General features: G+C 38.8%; 1 protein-coding gene across 28 annotated transcripts in view; it reads right to left on the reverse strand.

The window, feature by feature from the left end:
- Nucleotides 1-21,898, reverse strand: part of Rbfox2 (RNA binding fox-1 homolog 2) — a 247,718-nt gene that overhangs the window by 183,573 nt on the left and 42,247 nt on the right. The window contains exon 1 of one of the 28 annotated variants that reach the window (XM_074084370.1): nt 4,552-4,724. The exons of the other annotated variants lie outside the window; for them this stretch is intronic. Coding sequence (XP_073940471.1) covers nt 4,552-4,593 — 42 coding nt within the window. The 5' untranslated portion in view covers nt 4,594-4,724. Of the gene's footprint in view, nt 1-4,551; nt 4,725-21,898 lie in introns of those variants that run through there. 28 annotated transcript variants of the gene reach the window in all.

A 21,898-nucleotide genomic window follows, 5' to 3' on the forward strand; every position in this document is an offset into this window, starting at 1 on the left:
ACAGGTCACAATTCCTTGAATAGTGAAGTATGGAGGGAATTGATCTAAGATATGACTCTGGCAACTTAGCTCCAAGACTTTCATCATGCAGCCTCGACTTCTTAATCTTTTAAATGAAAACACCACCTACCTTATAGGGCTGTTACAAGAGCTGAGATAAGTTGTGTAAAGTGACTTACACAGTGCTAGTTCTTTAATGGGATAGCTCTGCTACAGAACAATAATGAGAAACAAAGGCTTAGTTTCATGTAATACTTCATCCCATAGGAGACATAAGCAGTTCTGTTAAGTATAGGATCACAGACTGAGGGGATCACACAAATCACCTATTTCTAATCCAGCTCCTTGAAACACACCCTCCTCACCTGTACCACAGAGACAGGAAAACCAAAGTAGCACAGGTTTTAAATGTCTTTCCTGTCAGAAGAGGCGGAACTTGGTATCAAACACATCTTCATACTTATAACAATTCTGCTGGATAGGTAACAAAACAGTCCACCTCACATATCCATGGGTTCATTTTCTGTAGATTTAACTGATCATAGGTAGAAAATATTGGGGCGGGGGGGCCTGTGTATGTACTGAACACACAGATGTTTTTTCTTTTCACTATTCGCTAAATGATACAGTAGAACTATTTACATTGCGTTAGGTATTATAAATTAATTTAGAAAAGATCTATTTAAAGCATCTGGGAGGGTATGCATAGGTTATATGCAAACAGTACCCCAGATTTTGGTATCTAAGGGAGTCCTGGAACCAATTCCTGAAGATACTGCAATTCCCTTTTGATTCATGAGAGACACCCAGGTTCAGATTCACTGAGATTAAGTGACATGCCCAAGGTCTCACAGGCAGTAAATAACAAAAGAAGGCCTAGAACCAGTCTTCAAATTGCAAATTTAGGGTTCTTCCAGATGGAACTTAGAAATCTACCTAAGAATATGACGTTTCCTTTGTGCAATCATTGATAATTATCTGCATCTGTGTCTGAATGGAATCGCAGACATGATTGTGTGAATGCTTATTATGACTTAATATGCCAAATGATAACTACCAACAGATTAGTTTGTGTTGTGATATTCAATTTGAACTGGTGTTTCACTGAACTGAAGACTTCACAAGTTTTGGCATAAAAAAAAAAAGATATCTCTTAATTAGCCTCAGAGTATAAGGGAAACATATCCCAAAGGATCATCCTGAAATACCCAAAAATTCCCCTTGAGGCTAACATGTTGAATATCATGCTCTACATTTAAAGGAACAATTCTGCCCAAAATGTCAGTATAGACAAAGTAATAAATTTTTAATTGGTAATATAGTAGCTAACAGTCTTTCCATTCACAGTGCTATTCTAGATGATGTCAAACCAGTTCTGTTGATCACAAAGTGACAGTAGGACAAGTTATTCAACCTTTCTGAGCCTCAGTTTTGTAATCTATAAAATATATGTGACTACACCAACATCTTACAAAGATATTGAGATTAGGTATAATGTATACAAAGCACCTAAAGTACACCTAGGCTGTAAGGATAAACTATTAATATAACCACTTTTATCATATGCTTTGATTTCCCAATCCCGCTTTACTCATAGGTCCCCTAAGATCTGTATGACTAAATAAAACAACCATTCAATTTCCTACTCCTCCCACAGCTTCCCATGCCCTGCTGGCTACAATTGCCAACTCTCAGACTTTTAACTCCCTTTTAACTCCCTCCATCTACTTCTGGTGTCCCCAGAGCAAGTCCCTGAACTTTCTCTCATACTGATTCCCTGTTCAGAAAGAAGACAACACTCATTCCTTGTCAACTCAGTGACCTGCTAATAACTACCATGTTTATTCTTGCTTTGAACCAATCTAAAAGATTTCAAAAGAAACCATAAGAGTTTGATTTTTCTTCTTGAGACAAAAGTTTTTAAAAACACAAACACCATTTTTTAAAATGAATGGTCAACTATTAGAATTCATAACAGAGCTGCCTCATCAAACAGATCCCATCACCAAATCACTTGATTCCTACATCCACTCAAGTATTAAACTCCTGCATTTCTTCCTCTTCTAGCCCTTTCCAGTAATAGCAAACACTTAATGAAAGACAATTGCTAGGGAAAACAAGGCAGAGAAAGCCATTTAAGTACAGTATTCTGTGAGTACAATTAACTACATGAACTAGTTAAGACAGGCAAACATGCAAGGAACCTACAAAGATGGGATGGTATTGGGATCAGGGAGTGGTCCTTTCTGAGTTAGTATACAGATGTATCAACAAAAGGCTGAAGGAGAGGCCAAGGCCCTGACTTAGGCTGGCACTGCAATGTGCTAGATAATTCATATACATTATGTCATGATCTTAGTGTCACTCCCACTATCAGGTGAGGTGAGTGAGACTCAGAAAGATGGGATGAACCGAGGCCAAAGGCCAAACAGTCAGTAACTGTATAGCCAGAAGCCACAATCAACTGTTCTTTCCATTTCTGGCCCAGAAAAGCCTTCTTCCTAGGCCAGGCAATGGGGAAGTAAATACATGTTCATCTACACATGAACTTAGCCAAACTGTTTCTCCTCTGGTAGTGGAGATAACTGAGAGACAATTTATCTTTAACCTGAAGTCATCACCCAATTATTCCCAATTACAGAACAAATGCAGTGCTTATTAAGCTTGAATATAAAAACAGATCACTGGGTACCCTGTTAAAAGCAGACTCTGATTCAGTGGATCTGGGTGGCACCTGAGACTCCATGATGCTTGGAGTCTGGTGCTTGGGCCATACCATAATCTATTACACTGAGTGGTTCCCAATTCTTGTTGATCATCTAGAAGTCATTTAAAAACTCTGGATTTCTGGGCCCCTTTTCTGGATTCCATGGTGTCTGCAATAAGGCTCAGATTGAATCTAAAACTGAATTGGGGGCCAGGGGTAAGGGAGAGGGTAGGAGAAGGGGGCAGAAATGACCCAAACATTGTATGCACATATGAATTAAAATAATAATAATAATAATAATAATAAATAAATAAGTAAAACTGAATTGGGAACATTGAGCTATACTCTTTCCAGGTACCACCTACCTCTTAATTCTTACTTTCAAGAAATGTGACTGGAAGCATAGCTCAATAAATCCAAATAGGTCACCTCAGAAGATGTCACCCTAAGGTAAAGCACCTGCTTTGCAAGCATGAAGCCCTGTGTTCAAACTCCAGTCCCACCCCCCACAAAAAAAAAGCCCAATAGCAAGAAATGTAAAATCACTAATTCAGAATTGAGAACATACGAGTCTAAGTGCTTTACCTATTTAGCTTACTTAATCCTCAAACTTACACGGTAAGGCTGGTACTTACAGCAGCACCATCATTTCCATTTTATATGTGAGGAAACCAATGCACCAAGAGACTGTTACTTGTCTAAGATCAGCCCCTGAGTGGCAGAACATGGCTCAGACTTCTGATTCCAAATCTGTGCTTTCAGACACAGCATCTAACACATCACTAACCAATGGTAATGCCGTTGGTTTTAATGGGCACAGCTGAACAAATAAATCCAAATGGGTCACCTCAGAAGATGTCACCCTAAGAAGGCTATGCTCATATTCCCCAGATGCTACCATCAATTCAGAACATCACTACTAAACTACAAGATCCCAGAGCTCTTGATCTGAAAATGACAATGTCTTCAGAACCTAAGCATATGACTTTAAATATCTTTAACTGGGATAAAAGCTCATATTTGACCATGGAAAGCCAATTCAAAGAAACCTAGTGTCTGATCAAGTTGGGCATATTTTTAATGAAAAATTCAGTGTTAAGATGTTGAAAACATTTTCCTCATCACTCATCTCTGAAGCCAACTCCTAATGAGAGTTCTTTATGTTCGTATCATCAGAGGCAAAGTGACTATTTTCAAGGGCAAAACTCATTTGAATGTACAGGTCCTGTTACATTTATTTCCTTAAAAAAAATCAGCCTTTAACCATACCTAAAGAAATACATTTCTTCACAATCAATACAAACATACATATGCTCAGAACAACTGTCTTGAAGCAAGCAGTTTTCCTTTCTACTGCAAAACAAACAGCTTTTATTTTCTTTGCAGATTTTTTATAGAAAGAGTTTTATTTATAGACCCCCCCCCCATACATATACATATAAACAAACATATTCAGGCACTAATAAAGCATTTAACTGCATGCAGCACCAGAAAAAGGTATAGGACAAAGGCAACTATATATCCAAAATATATGTGCAAACATACAGGGGTAAAGGCACACACAAACGCTACAGGGATATAACTATAAAAAGATACCACATTTTTACATCTGATGAGCTCCTCTGTTAAACAAATACACTCTTTTCAAAAAAGAACATACTCTGCAAATTCATAATGAGGTACAGATTTTTTTTTCTTAAATTAGGCATTAATGCAGATCAGCACAGTTCCATCCAACCAACCTCTCTGCTTGAACTGGACTCCCCACACCTTACTGAGGCCACAGTTTCCCTGCACAAACTCCCACTCCACCACCCCCCCCACACACCCAACTCCCCACCAACCTCACAGGGGTTCCTGGGCTGGTCCATGAAATCTGATGACATCACTCTCTCTTCCTTCCTGGAATTCTAAACCCTGCCGCTCTCCCCTTGCACACAGCTACCATCTCCATGGCAACCTCACCTCCTCCTGCTTCCCTATTGGCTTCACAGAGCAGGAGACACAAAAAGGTTTTCCGTTCTGCCCCCACTGCCTGTCCCCCAAAAAATGATGCTTTCAACAGGAACCTAAGCTAAATTTAGCTACTTGGGATTCAGAGTCCTATGACTAAGAAAATACAGAGAAATCTCCTTTCTACATCCCACCCTCCCCTCAACTCCACCCCAAAGTAGCTATTTTGCCTCCTTCTCTCTGGCCCCATGCCAAAAGCAAGTGACAGTATCTGCTGAGCCTTAAAAACAATGGGACTGCCTGCCCCACATCTAAGGCTAGCACAGAGAAAAGTCTCACACTTCCTCCCATCAGAAGAAAAAGGGGCAGGGAAGATATGCAAAAAACACTTGGGATATTTCATGTACCAAACATCAATCTTCTGCTTCCTTCCATCCCAAGCGCAGGAAAGCCATGCCTAAAGGCAGAACAGTCTGCCCGGTAAAAAGACTGAATTCTCTATTTGCTTGATATGATTTCCTCCATCACAGAAAGAAGAATAAGGATGGAAGTAAAGTAGAAAAACCACACACATCTGTGAGCACAAACACTAAGCATGGAACTGCAAATTCTGGGTTCAATTTTCCATTCCAGAGACTGACCTACTATGAAAATTGCAGCAATTTCTCACATACCTCAACTAAAAAGCATGGATATTATGGAAACTGCTGACAAAATTAATGTAGTTTAGGTCCTTGAGCCAAAGGGACTGAATAAATAGAGAATAAGCTGACATCATGATTAGTAAAATTCCTGTGGATATAATTGGAAATTTAAAAATCCACAGGAAGAACATGAATTTTAGAAAATTACCCTGTCATAATCATAGGTATACCATAAAATACACTTAATTTCTTAAACCGTAAGAAAGCACCTATAAAGGTTTCCACGTCTGGTAAAATCCACCAGTACCTCAAAGACCAGCCAATTTGTGGTTAATACTCAATTTTGGAGCTGGCCCTACTATTTCTTTTCTTAATCCAAACTCTAATTTTGAAATGACTGCTTACTCTCCCTAAACGCTGCCTGAATATGGACCAAGGCTTCATTTTCTAGCTCTGTTTCCCACTTCCTATTCCTAGGTTAATAATTCTTTCTCAGATCATAGTTGATTACTGAACACTGAATCAACCTAGTGGCTGTGCCTATATGATACTGAAGGACCAACTGTGCTCAAGCAGGAAAGGGTCAAAGAAGGGCAGAGCCTTGTAGTAGGAAATAAATAAAAATAAGACACACCCAGGAAAATTGTATTTTGGGTTTGCAGGGCACAGACATAGCTCCAAAGCACCCACATTCCCACAAAAAAACAGACATCTAAGTAAAATAACTTAGCATGATAAGAAATAGTCATCTGCCTCAAGCAGATTTTAAACAATCTGGAACACTTAGCAAAGTCAAAATGCCCCACTAGTTAACATGAAAGCATCTAGAATAAACTGCTATAAGCATCTAGAGTAAAACACCAAAGGATACAGTATGTCCTAATAATTCCAGTGGGGGGGGGGAGTGATTAGCCCATCTCTGAGATAACTGCTTTCTTATTTCACTCTTCAATGGCTCACAACAAGTCAGTCCCTTGTCTGAAACCATTTCTGTGTATACCACTGGTCAGATGACTCCATAAGCTTGCTATACAGAGCATGATTCTTTTTAATACTAGCAAAAAGAGATGATTACCTTATTCTACATAGGAAGGCTAAAGCCATTACTGAACTTTCATTATAAAATCTTATCAACAATGGTCTGGATTAAGTGGACTGCTATAATAAAAGCTCTATTTATCTACTCTTTCAAATATGTAGTAAGAGTACTTATTTTGTACTGGGGTTTTACATGGGTTGTTACTATCTCTCAAAAATAAAAACAAAAACATGACACTGTTTTGCAAATGGAGAAACAGATCTATTTGAACTGCAACGCCTGTAAGTATTTTTTACTTGGCTTCTCAGTCAGGCTGGGAAGAAATACCTAGATATCATTTTGTGTCTATGTTCTCTTATGTCACCAATAAAATATAAGTTGCATAAAATCAACATAGAAAAATCATTAGCATTTCTATACACTAACAATGAGCAAATGGAAAAAGAATGTATGAAAACAATTCCATTTACAATAGCCTCAAAAAAAATCAAATACCTAGGTGTAAACCTAACAAAAGATGTGAAAGACCTCTACAAGGAAAACTATACACTTCTGAAGAAAGAGATTGAGGAAGACTATAGAAAGTGGAGAGATCTCCCATGCTCATGGATTGGTAGAATCAACATAGTAAAAATGTCTATACTCCCAAAAGTAATCTACATGTTTAATGCAATTCCCATCAAAATTCCAATGACATTCATCAAAGAGATTGAAAAATCTACTGTTAAATTTATATGGAAACACAAGAGGCCACGAATAGCCAAGGCAATACTCAGTCAAAAGAACAATGCAGGAGGTATCACAATACCTGACTTCAAACTATATTACAAAGCAATAACAATAAAAACAGCATGGTACTGGCACAAAAACAGACATGAAGACCAGTGGAACAGAATAGAGGATCCAGATATGAAGCCACACAACTATGAGCAACTTATCTTTGACAAAGGAGCTAAAAATATACGATGGAGAAATAGCAGCCTCTTCAACAAAAACTGCTGGGAAAACTGGTTAGCAGTCTGCAAAAAACTGAAACTAGATCCATGTATATCACCCTATACCAAGATTAACTCAAAATGGATCAAGGATCTTAATATCAGACCCCAAACTCTTAAGTTGATACAAGAAAGAGTAGGAAATACTCTGGAGTTAGTAGGTATAGGTAAGAACTTTCTCAATGAAACCCCAGCAGCACAGCAACTAAGAGATAGCATAGATAAATGGGACCTCATAAAACTAAAAAGCTTCTGTTCATCAAAAGAAATGGTCTCTAAACTGAAGAGAACACCCACAGAGTGGGAGAAAATATTTGCCAACTATACATCAGACAAAGGACTGATAACCAGAATATACAGGGAACTTAAAAAACTAAATTCTCCCAAAACTAATGAACCAATAAAGAAATGGGCAGGTGAACTAAACAGAACTTTCTCAAAAGAAGAAATTCAAATGGCCAGAAAACACATGAAAAAATGCTCACCATCTCTAGCAATAAAGGAAATGCAAATTAAAACCACACTAAGATTCCACCTCACCCCTGTTAGAATAGCCATCATCAGCAACACCACCAACAACAGGTGTTGGCGAGGATGCGGGGAAAAAGGAACCCTCTTACACTGTTGGTGGGAATGTAGACTAGTACAACCACTCTGGAAAAAAATTTGGAGGCTACTTAAAAAGCTGGACATCGATCTACCATTTGATCCAGCAATACCACTCTTGGGGATATACCCAAAAGACTGTTACTCCAGAGGCACCTGCACATCCATGTTTATTGCGGCACTATTCACAATAGCCAAGTTATGGAAACAGCCAAGATGCCCCAGCACTGACGAATGGATTAAGAAAATGTGGTATCTATACACAATGGAATTTTATGCAGCCATGAAGAAGAACGAAATGTTATCATTCGCTGGTAAATGGATGGAATTGGAGAACATCATTCTGAGTGAGGTTAGCCTGGCTCAAAAGACCAAAAATCGTATGTTCTCCCTCATATGTGGACATTAGATCAAGGGCAAACACAACAAGGGGATTGGACTATGAGCACATGATAAAAGCGAGAGCACACAAGGGAGGGGTGAGGATAGGTAAGACACCTAAAAAACTAGCTAGCATTTGTTGCCCTTAATGCAGAGAAACTAAAGCAGATACCTTAAAGCAACTGAGGCCAATAGGAAAAGGAGACCAGGAACTAGAGAAAAGGTTAGATTAAAAAGAATTAACCTAGAAGGTAACACCCACGCACAGGAAATCAATGTGAGTCAATGCCCTGTATAGCTATCCTTATCTCAACCAGCAAAACCCCTTGTTCCTTCCTATTATTGCTTATACTCTCTCTACAACAAAATTAGAGATAAGGGCAAAATAGTTTCTGCTGGGTATTGAGGGGGGGAGCGGGAGGGGGTGGAGTGGGTGGTAAGGGAGGGGGTGGGGGCAGGGGGGAGAAATAAACCAAGCCTTGTATGCATATATGAATAATAAAAGAAAAATGAAAAAAAAAAAATAAGTTGCTTGACATCAGTTCAAAGTCATTCTTTTTATGTATTACTTACCATATTAGACCCTAAGCAGGCATTCAATACTTATTTATTATTCTAATCCTATTATTCTAAACTTCTGGACAAATGATAATGATTCTACTCAGATCTTTTTTAAAATAAAATCAGCTTCAGAAATTACAGGCTGAAGTGAAATGATAAAACTTCAGAAAACCTATTCCAGAATTTAATTTTATAATATTTGAGAAAAAAACCAGTCATAATGCCTACCCTAGCCCAGTCTTAATGTCATAATGTCTACACAGACTCATCTGTTGGTTTTGCTTGATTTAGCGGGGTGGGGAGGGTGGTTCTATTTTTGTGGGGATTTTTGGTGCTAGGGATAGAGCCTACATACTTGCACATGCTAAGCACAAGTTCTGTCACTGACCTGTGCTCAGCCCCTCATCTGTTGGTTTTAATTCACAAATCCTAATGCAGTCAGGATCTATACTGGATTTATAATGTCTACATTCTACATACAGAACCATTTCTCCAGGGAGTCTACTAAAATTAAATCAGGTGATTAGGGGACCATGCTAAAGAGGCCACAGTCATATGCCTGAAACCCATGGAAACCAGTTATCCATGACTCTCTCCTATAGCAATACACCCTGTTATAAATCCTTGCTTTTATTGAAAAATTAATGTAAACTATTATGTCTTTTGGAAACAAATTCTGGGCTGGTGGAGTGGCTCAGGTGGTAGAGTACCTGCCTGGCAAGCATGAGGCCCTGTGTTCAAACTCCAGTATTGCCGGAAAAAAAAAAAAATTAAGGAAGGGCTGGGGGTATAGCTCAGCGGTTTAGTGTTTGCCTTGCATGCATGAGGCCCTGAGTTCAATCCCCAGTACCACAAAAAAAAAAAAAAATTAAGGAAACAAATTCAAAGCATGTCTACTGCTATCGAATTTTATTTATTTTATTTATTTATTTTGTGGTACTGGGATTTGAAATGAGGGCCTACACCTTAAGCCATCCCACCAGCCCTTTTTTGAGAAGGGTTTTTTCCAGATAGGGTCTCTCGAACTATTTGCCCAGACTGGCTTCAAACTGCAATCCTCCTGATCTCTGCCTCCTGAGTAGCTAGGATTACAGAATGAGCCACCAGCACTCAGTTTTCAAATTTTGTTCTTTAGAAAACAGCTAGTGTCTTTCAGAAAATAATGACCCTTCATCCTTTCTTTCAACATTTATTAACTGTCACATGCTAGGTAGTAGTCTCAAGAAAGTCAGCACTGAAGGGCAAATGAACACAACTGGGTCTGCTGTTCAACACAACAAAGGTATACACCATGTGGTGAGTGCACTCAAGGACCAGCTAGTTCAACAAGAGGGCAATGAAGAATGAGCCAGAGTTATTTAGGCAAATGAGAAAGATAAGGGCATTCCAGGAAGAGAGAACAAAGATCTACAGAGGTAGGGTAGTAAGATAACATGGCAAACTTGGAGAACCCTTGGGTATTTTATGAAGGCCAGGTTGAGAATTGAGAGAAATAACCAGATAATAAAAGGCAAGGTAACTAACCTCTCAGATTTTCCACCTCATCAGATTAGGTTTTCCTAAAATGCTTTACTCTGAATCAAATTTCCATAGAGTAAACGGTAAAAACATCTTAATATCATGTACAGATTTCTTCTCTTTATAGTCCCAATGATAAGATTAAAGGCCAAAATAAGGTATATTCCTTTTGAAAATGAAAGTCAAATGTGGCAAAAAACTCTCAATGAAGAGGTTCTTTTGTCTGTACAACAAATCCAAATTTGCTGCCCTGTGAGGCACAGTGGGTAAATGTTTTCTTACTCAGAAAACTGCTTTGAAAAGTAATCAGTGGAGTTTATTCATCAATTTTCTTTTCCTATGGCTGTTTAAAATGGTTAGTGCATTGAGTATTTGACAAGCAAATACAGATTTTTTTTTTAAAAGCACCTTCATCACCCACAACACCCTAACACATAAACACATAAATGTATGTGCATCCTCACATCCTATCAGCTTGACAAGCAAAGGATAGCACATGTATTAAGGGAAAGCTATCTATCAACCACAGCAATTAAAGAACAAAAGAATTTTTAAGTAATCTTTTTATTGAACTGATTATACATATATAAATGGGCAAAAATCATTAAGTGCATTCTCACCAGCCAAAAACCGGCACCAAAGTAAAAAACAGAACATTAGTAGCACTCCAGACACCATCCTGTGCCTTCACAGAGTCATTCCCATCAGCCCGAAACAATGACACTGACACCATGAATCACTCTGCCTGTGTTTCAACGTTTTCCAAGTGGAGTACATGCTATGTACTCTTTCGTGCTGGCTTCTTTCATGCCACATTGTACTTGTGAAACTGACCCATATGTTAGTGTATTCTATTTCACAAATATATCATAAACTATTAAAAAATTTTCAATAACATTGAAAGGTATTTGTACTATTTCCAACTTGGGCTACTACAAAAAAATGCTGCCGTGTATACTCTTTGGCATGCATATGTACACATTTCTATTGGGTATGCCTAGGAGTGGAATTGCTGAGTGAACACTTGTGTTCAGCTTTGGGAGATACTGCCAACTACCAGTTCTTCGAAGCTGTACTAATTTACAGCAGCAGCGATGAGGGTCCCAGGTGCTCAACACGCTCATTAATGCTTTTGGATATCTAGGTATCATCTTTTAGAAAGTACCTATTCATATTTTTGCCCACTTTGCTACTGGTTGTTTAAATTTTAATTTATGGAATTTCTTTTATATATTGAGCTATTTATATCCTCCAGATAGCAGCCAGATTTGTATATTGCAAATACCTTCTTTGTGCTTTTTTTCTTTCTTAATAGTGTCTTTTAATGAACAGATATTCCTAAATTCAATATTGTCAGTTTATCTTTTTTTTTTCCTTTAGAATTAGTGCTTGTGTCCCGTTCAAGTAAAGAATATCATGAAGATTTGCCTAGGTTCACTTCTAGAAACTTAAATAAAGTAGCATTTAAAATGTGTATTTTTAAGCTTTCCAGACACATGGTGTACAAGTGCAGTTTTCTTCCATCAAATAGATCAAATTAAGCAAAACTGCACTAAATTCATTAAACTTTTATCAAGTGCTTCTTATGTGCCCAGCCTGTATTAGGTGCTATAAGAAAATAATAGAAATGGTCCCTGACCTAAGTCAATATTGGGTGCTATGGTTTAATAAGGTTTGAGTGTCACCCAATGGTTCATGTGCTGGAGGCCTGGTACTCAAGTTGGTGGTGATGAGGTTATGGGAAGTTTAAGAGGCAGGCCCGAGCAGGAGGTCATCAGGTCACTGTGGGTATTGGAAGGAATGGAGAGTAGTTCTCACAGGATCTTGAGTATTAGTTCTTTTAAGACCAAGCTGTTGTAAGAAAAAGCCCAACTTCTGAACCATTCTCTGGCTACCTATCTGAACACGAGCTCCTCTTCCCACATGCACTCCTGCCATCATGGTGACATCAGCCATGAGGTGATACAGGGCCTTTGCCAGAGCCAGATGTTGTTTTGATTTGAGCCTCCAAAACTGTGAACTAAATAAACCAGTTTTCTTTATATGTATCAAGCCTCAGTATGTCAATATAAGAAGGAAAACTAAGTCAATACACTAACCTATTCAAGCATGACCCTCAAATATTAGTTGCATTGAACATTTAAATAAAACTAAGGATTTTTAAATCAGAGCCCTAAACTAATAAATAATTTCCATCATTCTCAGGTATTCAAGCAAAGACATTATTATATTGTTACTGCTTCCTCAACATACACATCTAAAAAGCCACACCATTTAACACTTCTCTTGAGAGTACAAGAATGACCTTAAAAAGACAAGTTACAAATCCAGTATTTTCTAGCCCAACTATCTAAAAGAAATAACAGACTCCATAAATTAATGCATTTTTTCCCAGAATAAAATGAAATCTAGGTCATTCTAGTTAGAGAAGGGAAGATATGTATATGTATATACATATGCTTTCACATACCCACACAAGCCTACTTTTTCGCTATATATATTTCTCAGTCTTCTTGCCCATAATTGCTTATCTCTTTTTTTCTTGTCTTAGAGAAAAGGCCAACTTTCAGAAAGGGTCCCAGGGAGCGAAAGATCGAATGCATATATAATCCATTTTTATAAATTTAAGGACCATCAATTCAAAATGAAAACCCAAAAGGGACTAAAGGAAAAAAGAGTCATTAAACCAATTTAGAGGAGCAGAGTTTTTAAAGTAAACAGAGTCATAGAGTTTTCTTTATTCTATTTTATACTAGGCCTCAAAATAGAACTGTGCTCCTCCTCTAAACATGCAGAACAAGACTGAAAAGAACAAGTCTGTGAACCAGATACTTTACTGTCTGAACTCTGAGGCTTTAAGCACATTTTCTGAAATAAACCAAGAATCTATTAGTGGTGCTCAAGCTAAGCCAGCAAAGAAGAAGAAAAAAGCCTATAGAATTAAAACTCTTTTATCAGGAAAAAATTTAATCAGTCATCTTGAGGCAGGCTAGAAATAGGAAACTGTTGGGGCTCATGTAGCCTGCCTAGGGATGGCCTGACCGCCCTCACCTGGCTGGGAACCACCCATGCCCCTCCTCCCCCCCCCCTTTTTTTTTTTTTTTTGGTGGGAACCTCCTGGGGTACCCTCCCATGGGGTAGGGTAGGTTTTAAAGGAAACTGAAAAAGTACTCTCTCTGTCTCCCAGCAGACTCCACCTGCACTCACCGAACCACCTTCTTCTTCTTCCCTTTCCTCACCTGGCAGAACAGGTAACTCCCCTTTTTACCCCTTTTCTCAATAAAGCTGTCCTACCTCACCCCATCCATGTGCTCTGCTTGGATTTTTCCATTTGGAGCACAAAAACCAGGAGCTTCTGATCCCAGACTGCCCCAAAATAATAGGGAAAGGCTTGACCAGGACCTAATATACTAGAACCATTAATACTGTGTGAAAAACAAAAGTTCTTGCCCTCATGAAGTTTAGTCAAACTGGAGAAGACATTAAAACAAGTAAATAAACAGTTACAAATTTTGATAAGCATTAAAAAAAAATTTAAAGGGTCTTTAGAGTAATCCCACCCAAAGATACCAGATTCTACCTGTTTTTGTCCCAACGTCTACAACTGTCTGCACCCCTAACCTATCATCACATTCTCAATGCTGTCTCTACTCAGGCAAATCAGCAATTTCAGGGTCCAGCCTGAATTCAAACTTCAAATTGTGTGTTTCTTGTAGCACAGCACTTCAAAGTACTTGGCAAGTACACATCCCCAAGGTAGCCAAGAGGTGTGATGTGAAGTGAGGTCTCAAGAACCCCTCAAACCAAATTCTTCCACAGTGCCTTAGAAGATAAGCAAGACATTTGTCCACCTCTAGATCGGAGCCTCTGCCTTCCTGTGATTTCCAAAGCAGCTTTTGTACAAGTGCATATGGGAATCTGCAATTGCTCTAAATAAAAATTTCAATTTAAAAAAAGCATCTTTTAAAGCCTTGAAGTCTCTTCATAAACAGTACTAAAGGGTTTTCCTCTTCCTCTCTCCAGTATCAGCTTTTTATGTATCAGAGGCAGGAAGCTAGCATACCTAAAAAGGGAAGAAGATTACAGTACAAATGAGTTTTAAATGATTTTTTAAATCTTTTAATCTAACATTTCCCTTAGAAAAGAGTTTCCTATAAGAAAGGTTTGGGACTTGCATATAACTCAGAGTGGATGAGTATATACTACTTTTGGACCCAGAATACAATGGATTAAACCTCACCTCTCTGATACTTACTAGCTGTGTGATGCTGGGTAAGTGCAGTTTTTCTTATTTGCAAATGGAAATAAGGACACCTAACCTAGAACTTGGGCAAAAAGTCAGTGATACCCCATCTCAAACAACAAGCCAAGCATGGCAGTATCATGTCTGTAATCCCAGTTAAGTGAGAAGCATAGGTAGGAGAGGCCCAGACTGGCTCCAGGCAACAACAGGAGACCCTATTCAGGAAAATAACTAAAGCAAAAAAAAAAAGAAGAAGAAGAAAAGGCTGGGGGCATGGCTCAAGTGGTAGAGCACCTGCCCAGCAAGTGCAAGGACCTTAATTCAAACTCCAGTACTGCTACTAAAAAAAATAAAACAAAATTCAAAAAACATCTTAGCTGCCTTCTCTTTTTCATGTCCATCAAAGGAGGGAAGGAGGGAACTTAAAAAAAGAAAGAAACAAACAAACAAGTGAGAAGAAAGATCTCACTGAGAATGTGATTCTAAGCAGCTGACAGTTATAAACATGGGTAATTCTCCTTAAGCTGCAATGCTGTATTGCTTAGACTTACTCCTAAAAGGGGTGACCATGTGACTTGTCTTAAACTACCCCAATTTCAAATACTCTGCTCCATTATTTCTACTAACACTGCAGTACCATAGAAATTCAAGTATTTCAATTTCCAAATTGAATCTCCCAGACAACTGCACTACCTAGAAGCAGCATAAAAATTTTTCATCAGACCATCAGTCCACATTTGGCTCAAGAAAATACATGATTATATTTACAAGAAGTCAAAACAGATACCAAAATTATGGATAGGTCAAGAAAACAAAGCAATGTTGCAGTGAGAATTATGTCTACATAATATGTTTCTGCAGTTTATCCTAACAACTTCACATTTATGCAACAATATCAAGACAATAGCTAAATAGATTAGAATGAAGTGGCAAAGACACAGAAGAACACCTGGAATGGCAGGGTTTCTATCAGCTAGATCCAGAAAGCTGAGCATCCGTAACAAACATAGCATCAGTCTAATAGGCATCTGAACCAACAGAAAATAAAGTATATACATAAAATACATTTTTGATGGAGTCTAGAGTCCGAAAGAGCAACTCATAATGCCTGTAACTGGGCATCACCACAAAATCCTCTTTTAGGCAGCGCAGAGTGCCTGAGATACACTGCAGTCATTGGGAAGACAGCCAATTTGAGCAGACATCAGAGCAGAGCACACATGCTCCCTTGCCAACAATGCTGTGTGGGATCTGAGTGCAAAATGCTTTCTACCTTGTCTGGGTTTAAAGTCATTGTCATACTCACCCTTGGGCACCCAGCAGTGATACTTACTTTACAATGTAAATAAACCATCCCCATACAATATTCTGAACCATTCAGAAAGGATACTGGAATATTTTTTAAGTTTAAAAAAAAAAAAGGAGTGGCTTGGTTTTCCATGTCTAGTTCACATTCTCCTATTTCCAATATTCACTTCCAGTCAACTCTTCTCAGGTCCAAACAGAAAGCTGTTCCTAAATATTCAGCATCTGCCTTTATTTGGGCATTACTTCCTAATCCTCTCCTCCACTCTCATCCCTCCACTCTCATCCCACACAGAGAGAGAGAGAGTGTGTGTGTGTGTGTGTGTGTGTGTGTGTGTGTGTCTCTCTCTCTCTCTCTCTCTCTCTCTCTCTCCCTGGAAGCAAATGGGGGAAGATTAGAAAGGAAACTAGCAGGGAAAGAGCACTCCACAGACTGAGACACAAAGAGAGCACCGCATGGCTACCCTTGAGCTCCAGCAGTAAGGGCTGTTTCTGATTAGGTGAGTACAAATACAGAGCTGCACAGGAAGTGCTCAGGGGCCCTCTTGGTCAGCTCCAGCCCAAACACACTGAAAACCTTTGTACTGCAGCAGGCCCATCTGGAATCAGTTAGGACCAGGCATCTAATGGGCCTTTCTTTTTAAAAAAAAAAAAAAAAGAAGAAGAAGAAGAAAAAAAATTAAACCTCCTAAATCACTAAGTTTTCCCACCTGTAACCTTTTCATACCTTCTCCCCATTCTTCAGAGCCTACTTCGCCATCTCTTCTCCAGGGGTGACCACAAATGAAAGAGTCATGTAAAAATATAAAACATTTGGAGAGTTATCACTCTCCCCTAGGTCCAGGAACCCCAGAAAATTACAGCACCCATGTAACTAAAATCCTTTTTTACACAATAGGTTTGCTTTTTTTAAATGCTATCTTTAGAAATTCGAATGACCTACTTTTTTTCTTTAAGTATGTAAATGAAGCAAATCCTTTATGAAACTTTTTATCCTATCTTCTAAATCATGAAGGAAAAAAAAGTACAGAAAAGAAACTTTGGTGTAGCTCTCCTACATTCAAAGGAAAAATATTTTTCCCCTCATGATCCTAAGTTGCCCATATTTGTTTCTGCGGGAAATCAATTTTTACTGATGCTTTTTAATCACAAACGGGAAATCTGTGGTAGCATGGCAAATCCTGGGGCTAAACTCAGGAGACCTGGACAACAGTTTTTTGGGATTTTTTTGTTTTTTGCTTTTTGGTGAGACAAGGGTTTGAACTCAGGGCTTCATACTTGCAAAGCAGGCATACCTCTAGTCCATTTTGCTCTGGTTATTTTGGACTATTTGCCCAGGTTGATATTAAACCATGATCCTCCCAATCTTAGCCTCCCAAGCACAGCTAGGATTACAGACTTGGCTCCCAGGTGGATAACAGTCTTGATGGTCATTCGTTAACCATTACTCAATATTCCTGAGCCTCTATTTTTTTTTTTTTCACAGCAAAATGGGGAAGGGTGGGGGAGAAGGGTTTAAACAGTTTCTTTACATCATCCGAACGCCTCAAATTCCACATACTTAATGAAATGTAAGAATACATAAAACACTATCCTTCTTCACCTAGGAATCACACTACTTTAAGGCAGTTTCTCACTGCCTCCAAAGACTACAAAAAGGGGCTATGTGTGTCAATCAGTAAAACTCTTCTACAGGCCACAGTCCCTGTCCTCATATCTCTTAGAGGTCAATAACCAAGGCAGGTGGGTTGACAATGTTTAAGAAAAAAGTTCCAGGCTAGCCATCTGGACCTCGCAACCTGATCAGTACACACCAATACCAAGATAATTAAATTCACAAATAAGTTACTGAAATGTAATTCCATTCTTTGTACTCAGTTTAAAAACTTCTTATTTATGTAACTGATTCAGTAAATACTGAATCTACCAAGAAGGCCAGATTCTCTGGGGAATTAAAAAAAAAAAGAAGTAACTGCCTTCTACTCAGAAAGCTATAATCAACAGGAGAAATCCACAGATGTTTAAAGGTAGTTTTGGTCAAGATTTGAAAGTGATGAGTGAAGTCAGCCCTCTCTATACACAGGTTCCGCATCTTCAATTCAACCAACTACAGACTGAAAATACTCAAGGAAAAATAAAAGTTATCTGTGTACAAACATGTACAGGGTTTTTTTCTTGTCATTAAACAATACAGTATAACAACTATTTATATAGCATTTACATTACATTAGATATTATAAGTAATCTAAATTATGAGAGCATACAGGAGGATATATAGGTTTATAGCAAATACAATGCCATTTTAGTAAAGGGACCTGGGCAGTTGTTGAGTTTGGTAACCATAGAGGGAGTGTCCTGGAACCAATCCCCTTGGCTACCAGGGCACAACTGTGTTGTTGAAATTATAAAGTCTTGTGGGAGTCCTGTGACTACTGATCCCTCCACAGCCTTCATTGACAAACAGCACCTTCTTAAGAGTACTTCTCTGATCTTCTTTCTTTGGTTAAACTGTTAAGGTTTAATAAATCTGAAAATGTTTCCCCATAAAATGTAAAGGTCAACATTGTAAATGGTCTAAATGTCTTGTACAGGTCAGTAAATGTTAAATAAGTAGTTTCCATCCATACAAAGAGGAGCACACCTACATAAACCATCCCCCAGGCCACGCTGTCCACCAGAGTGGAGCACTGAGACCATCTCAATAGAACACCACAGTCACACCTATGTAGCCAGGAACCAGCTCTTGACCAGTCAGGCAAGTAAAAAGTTTGAGATTAAACTGTCATTTGCTAGCAGCCTTGCCCTTAGACACAGCTAGGATGGCAGGAATTGCTGTGGACTACATGGAAGGTTTCTGGCAAGAGGTCCATCCATACACACAGTATCTGCCCTCGTCTCCAGTCACTGTGATTGCTGTTTTCCTCACAACTAAAACTGATGTAGTTCTTAAAGGGCCTGTTTTACCATTTCACATCTAGAAGAAGAGAAAACTGGACTTCTGCAGTCTGAAACCATGTTCTTTAGTCTCATGTCCTAAGTTACCTAGAAGAGTAGGCTCCTTTTCCTTGGCCACTGTACGCGGTACCCACTCTGAGTAATAAACTCCCTAAAACCACATTCTCTTCAGTGAGTTCAACCTCTCTCCTCTCTTTACTGTCAAGACTTCAAACAAATTCGAGAGAAGTAAGAATCCATAACCAAGTCACACACTTCCTGGTGGACAGCAGATAGCTGAACTGTAAGGAGGCATGTATGAGGGGCCCTACCCATTCTGAAACATCAGTACATTTCAAATTAGGCCCAGAGAACTTGGCTCAGCTGACTCTCAAACCAGCTCTGAACAAAACTGGACTGGTCAGGATTCTTCCTGGCAAACACTAGGAGAGGGGGCCAATCAAAACTCTTAGCCCTGCCAAGGAAATACACCCTTTTCCTTAAAGGGAAACACTTTAAGGTGCACATTCTCGTGTGTATGTGGGAGGAGAGAAAAGGAGTTTTTAGCTCCTCTTTCTACTTTAGGTTTGCTTTATTTCTGTGAATTCCTTTTCCTATATTTGGTCCCTTCTATACTACCACCAACATTACCACTGAGAGTAATGAAAAGCAAAAAGACAGACAGGATCTGAACACTTCTTCTGACCTCAGGGTAGAACAGCTGGAGGGCCAAGTTCTCCCAAAGATTCTTTCCCTGGTCCTCATCTCTTCCCTTCTCTGACCCTTGCTCCCCAGCCACAGGAGCTCCACCAGCCGTCAAAGTAAAGTACATACTTACACAAGTACCCACATGTGGACAGCAGCGTAGTACGTGGGATTTCTCAGACTGTGAGGGGCAATCTTTTCTTTCTAAGCTTCCAACCATCAGAGAATGGTACTTTATAAAAATGCAACAAAATGGAGGACTAGAAATATATTTTAAAAAGACCAAAGACATACAAAATATAGGCCCAAACTTCTTATAACTAGATTCCACGCTCATAAAATTGCTGTCAAATTGCTACAGAAGTTTCTACCTGCTTTCAGGTACCTATTTTATATGAATTGGTAATAAACATTGATTGGAATAACACCAGTCTGCAAATGACACTTTAATTAGCACTGGTACACTGAAAAGAAACAAGCTATGACACCACACAATCTTAGGGGTGAATCCCAGTTCAGTCACTTCTTAGTCATATAACTTTAGGCATACCATCTGCACTTCTAACATCACCAAATACTCCACATGGCTATGAAAGAATTAGGAAAATGTAAAGGCAAAGAGCCTAGCACAGTGCCAGATTGAGAACAGAAATCTAATAAAATAATAACTATTATCATCAGGCTTTCCAGGTATTTCATTATTCTGCATCATTCTAAAGGGAATTCTAATTCCAACAAATCCTAACCTTGGGAGTTTATATTTTCACAGCTAATTGTAACTAGCAAAATACAGATCTATGATCTTTTATTATGCTTCATTATTTTCTCTTTTGATTTCAGGAAGAACCAAACTTCCTTGTTTGCCAAAATGATTTCTTCGTGGTTTCTGGTTGACACAAGATATATTCCAATTTGATTTCTAGTCAAACTATTACCAGTTCAATCACTAATTCTGCTATCATTCAGCTTTGTTAGTATTTTACTAAGTATTAAGTAGATTGAAGAATATTTAAAAATTAGGCTGGCAGTGTGGCTCAACGTGACCCTTGAGTTCAAACCCCAGTAGCACCAAATTAATTAATTAATTGAAGGATATAAATAACCAAACTATGTGCTGTTAATATTCTGATTTTCCCTCTATCTCTCACCACTACCACCACATGGTGCTGAAACCCTCCTTCACTCTGTGTTTAAGACCTGAAGTGTAGGCTAACTTAGTCACCTCATGACCTATATAATCTTCCATAAGTCACGTCCCATCTCTAAGACCAGCTCTTACCTACTGGAAGAAGAGGCTGAACAACATGGTTGCTAACATTCTTCACAGCTTCCTGTTAGATCTGGTCTAGGCTCAATACTTTTAGTACATTCCATGTTAAACTCCCTTGCTCCTCTCATGTTCCCTGCCTTTCTATTTTGGACAATTCTAGCAGCCATTCTCCCATTCTTGAATTCAGTATACTACGTCCTCCCATCAAAGACTCTTGCCACATCACCACCACACTCGGTCCTTCCTTCCTTTTCTCTGTGAATACTCTCCAGACACTGGTGGGGGTGGGGGGATGAGGCCAGTCCATCAGATCCTCCAAAATCTCCACCTCCCCTGAAGACTACAGGACTCTTTTCACATGTATTTCCTTTGCAGAATCACAGCACTAGGTCACCAAAAATATAATCCAACATTTTTCTATAGAAAAGAAGCTGTACTTACAATTTAAAAATCAGTAATAAAATGGGGGAATTATTTGCAAATGCATATGTGAAAAAGGGCTGGTAAGAAGGATATATAAGGAAAACAAAAACTCCAAATTAAAAAAACAAGGGCTGGGTGTGTAGTTCAGTGGTAGTATGCTTGCCTAGCATGCACAAGGCCTTGGGTTCCCTCCCCAAAACTATCAAAAAAAAGAAGGCTGCTGTTAAGTAGAGGTCTGTTGTAGAAAAGGATAATGATTCAATCTCAGAATACCGTCTCACAAAATAATAACGAATTACAAAAGAGAAAATGGTAAATTTAAGATGGAGAAACATCAACTTAACCAGGTGATCAAAGCTAACATTACTACTGGTGGGTGGGACAGGTGGACATCTTTTGCCTCCAGATCTACTGTACTGAGAAGAGCATAGTACCATTTCTCTGGTGTCCTGACAAAAATCAATGACTACTGACATGAAGAAACAGATCCAAATCTCAACTTTTCAAAAATATCAAGGACATGAAAGAAAAGCGAAGACTGAGGAACTGTGTTAGACTCAGAAGGTGTGAAGAGACATGCAAGCATATGTTCCTAGATAGGCTCCTGGGCCAAA

This window comes from Castor canadensis, chromosome 8 (assembly GCF_047511655.1).
Source record: "Castor canadensis chromosome 8, mCasCan1.hap1v2, whole genome shotgun sequence".
In the NCBI taxonomy this organism is placed as follows: Eukaryota; Metazoa; Chordata; class Mammalia; order Rodentia; family Castoridae; genus Castor; species Castor canadensis.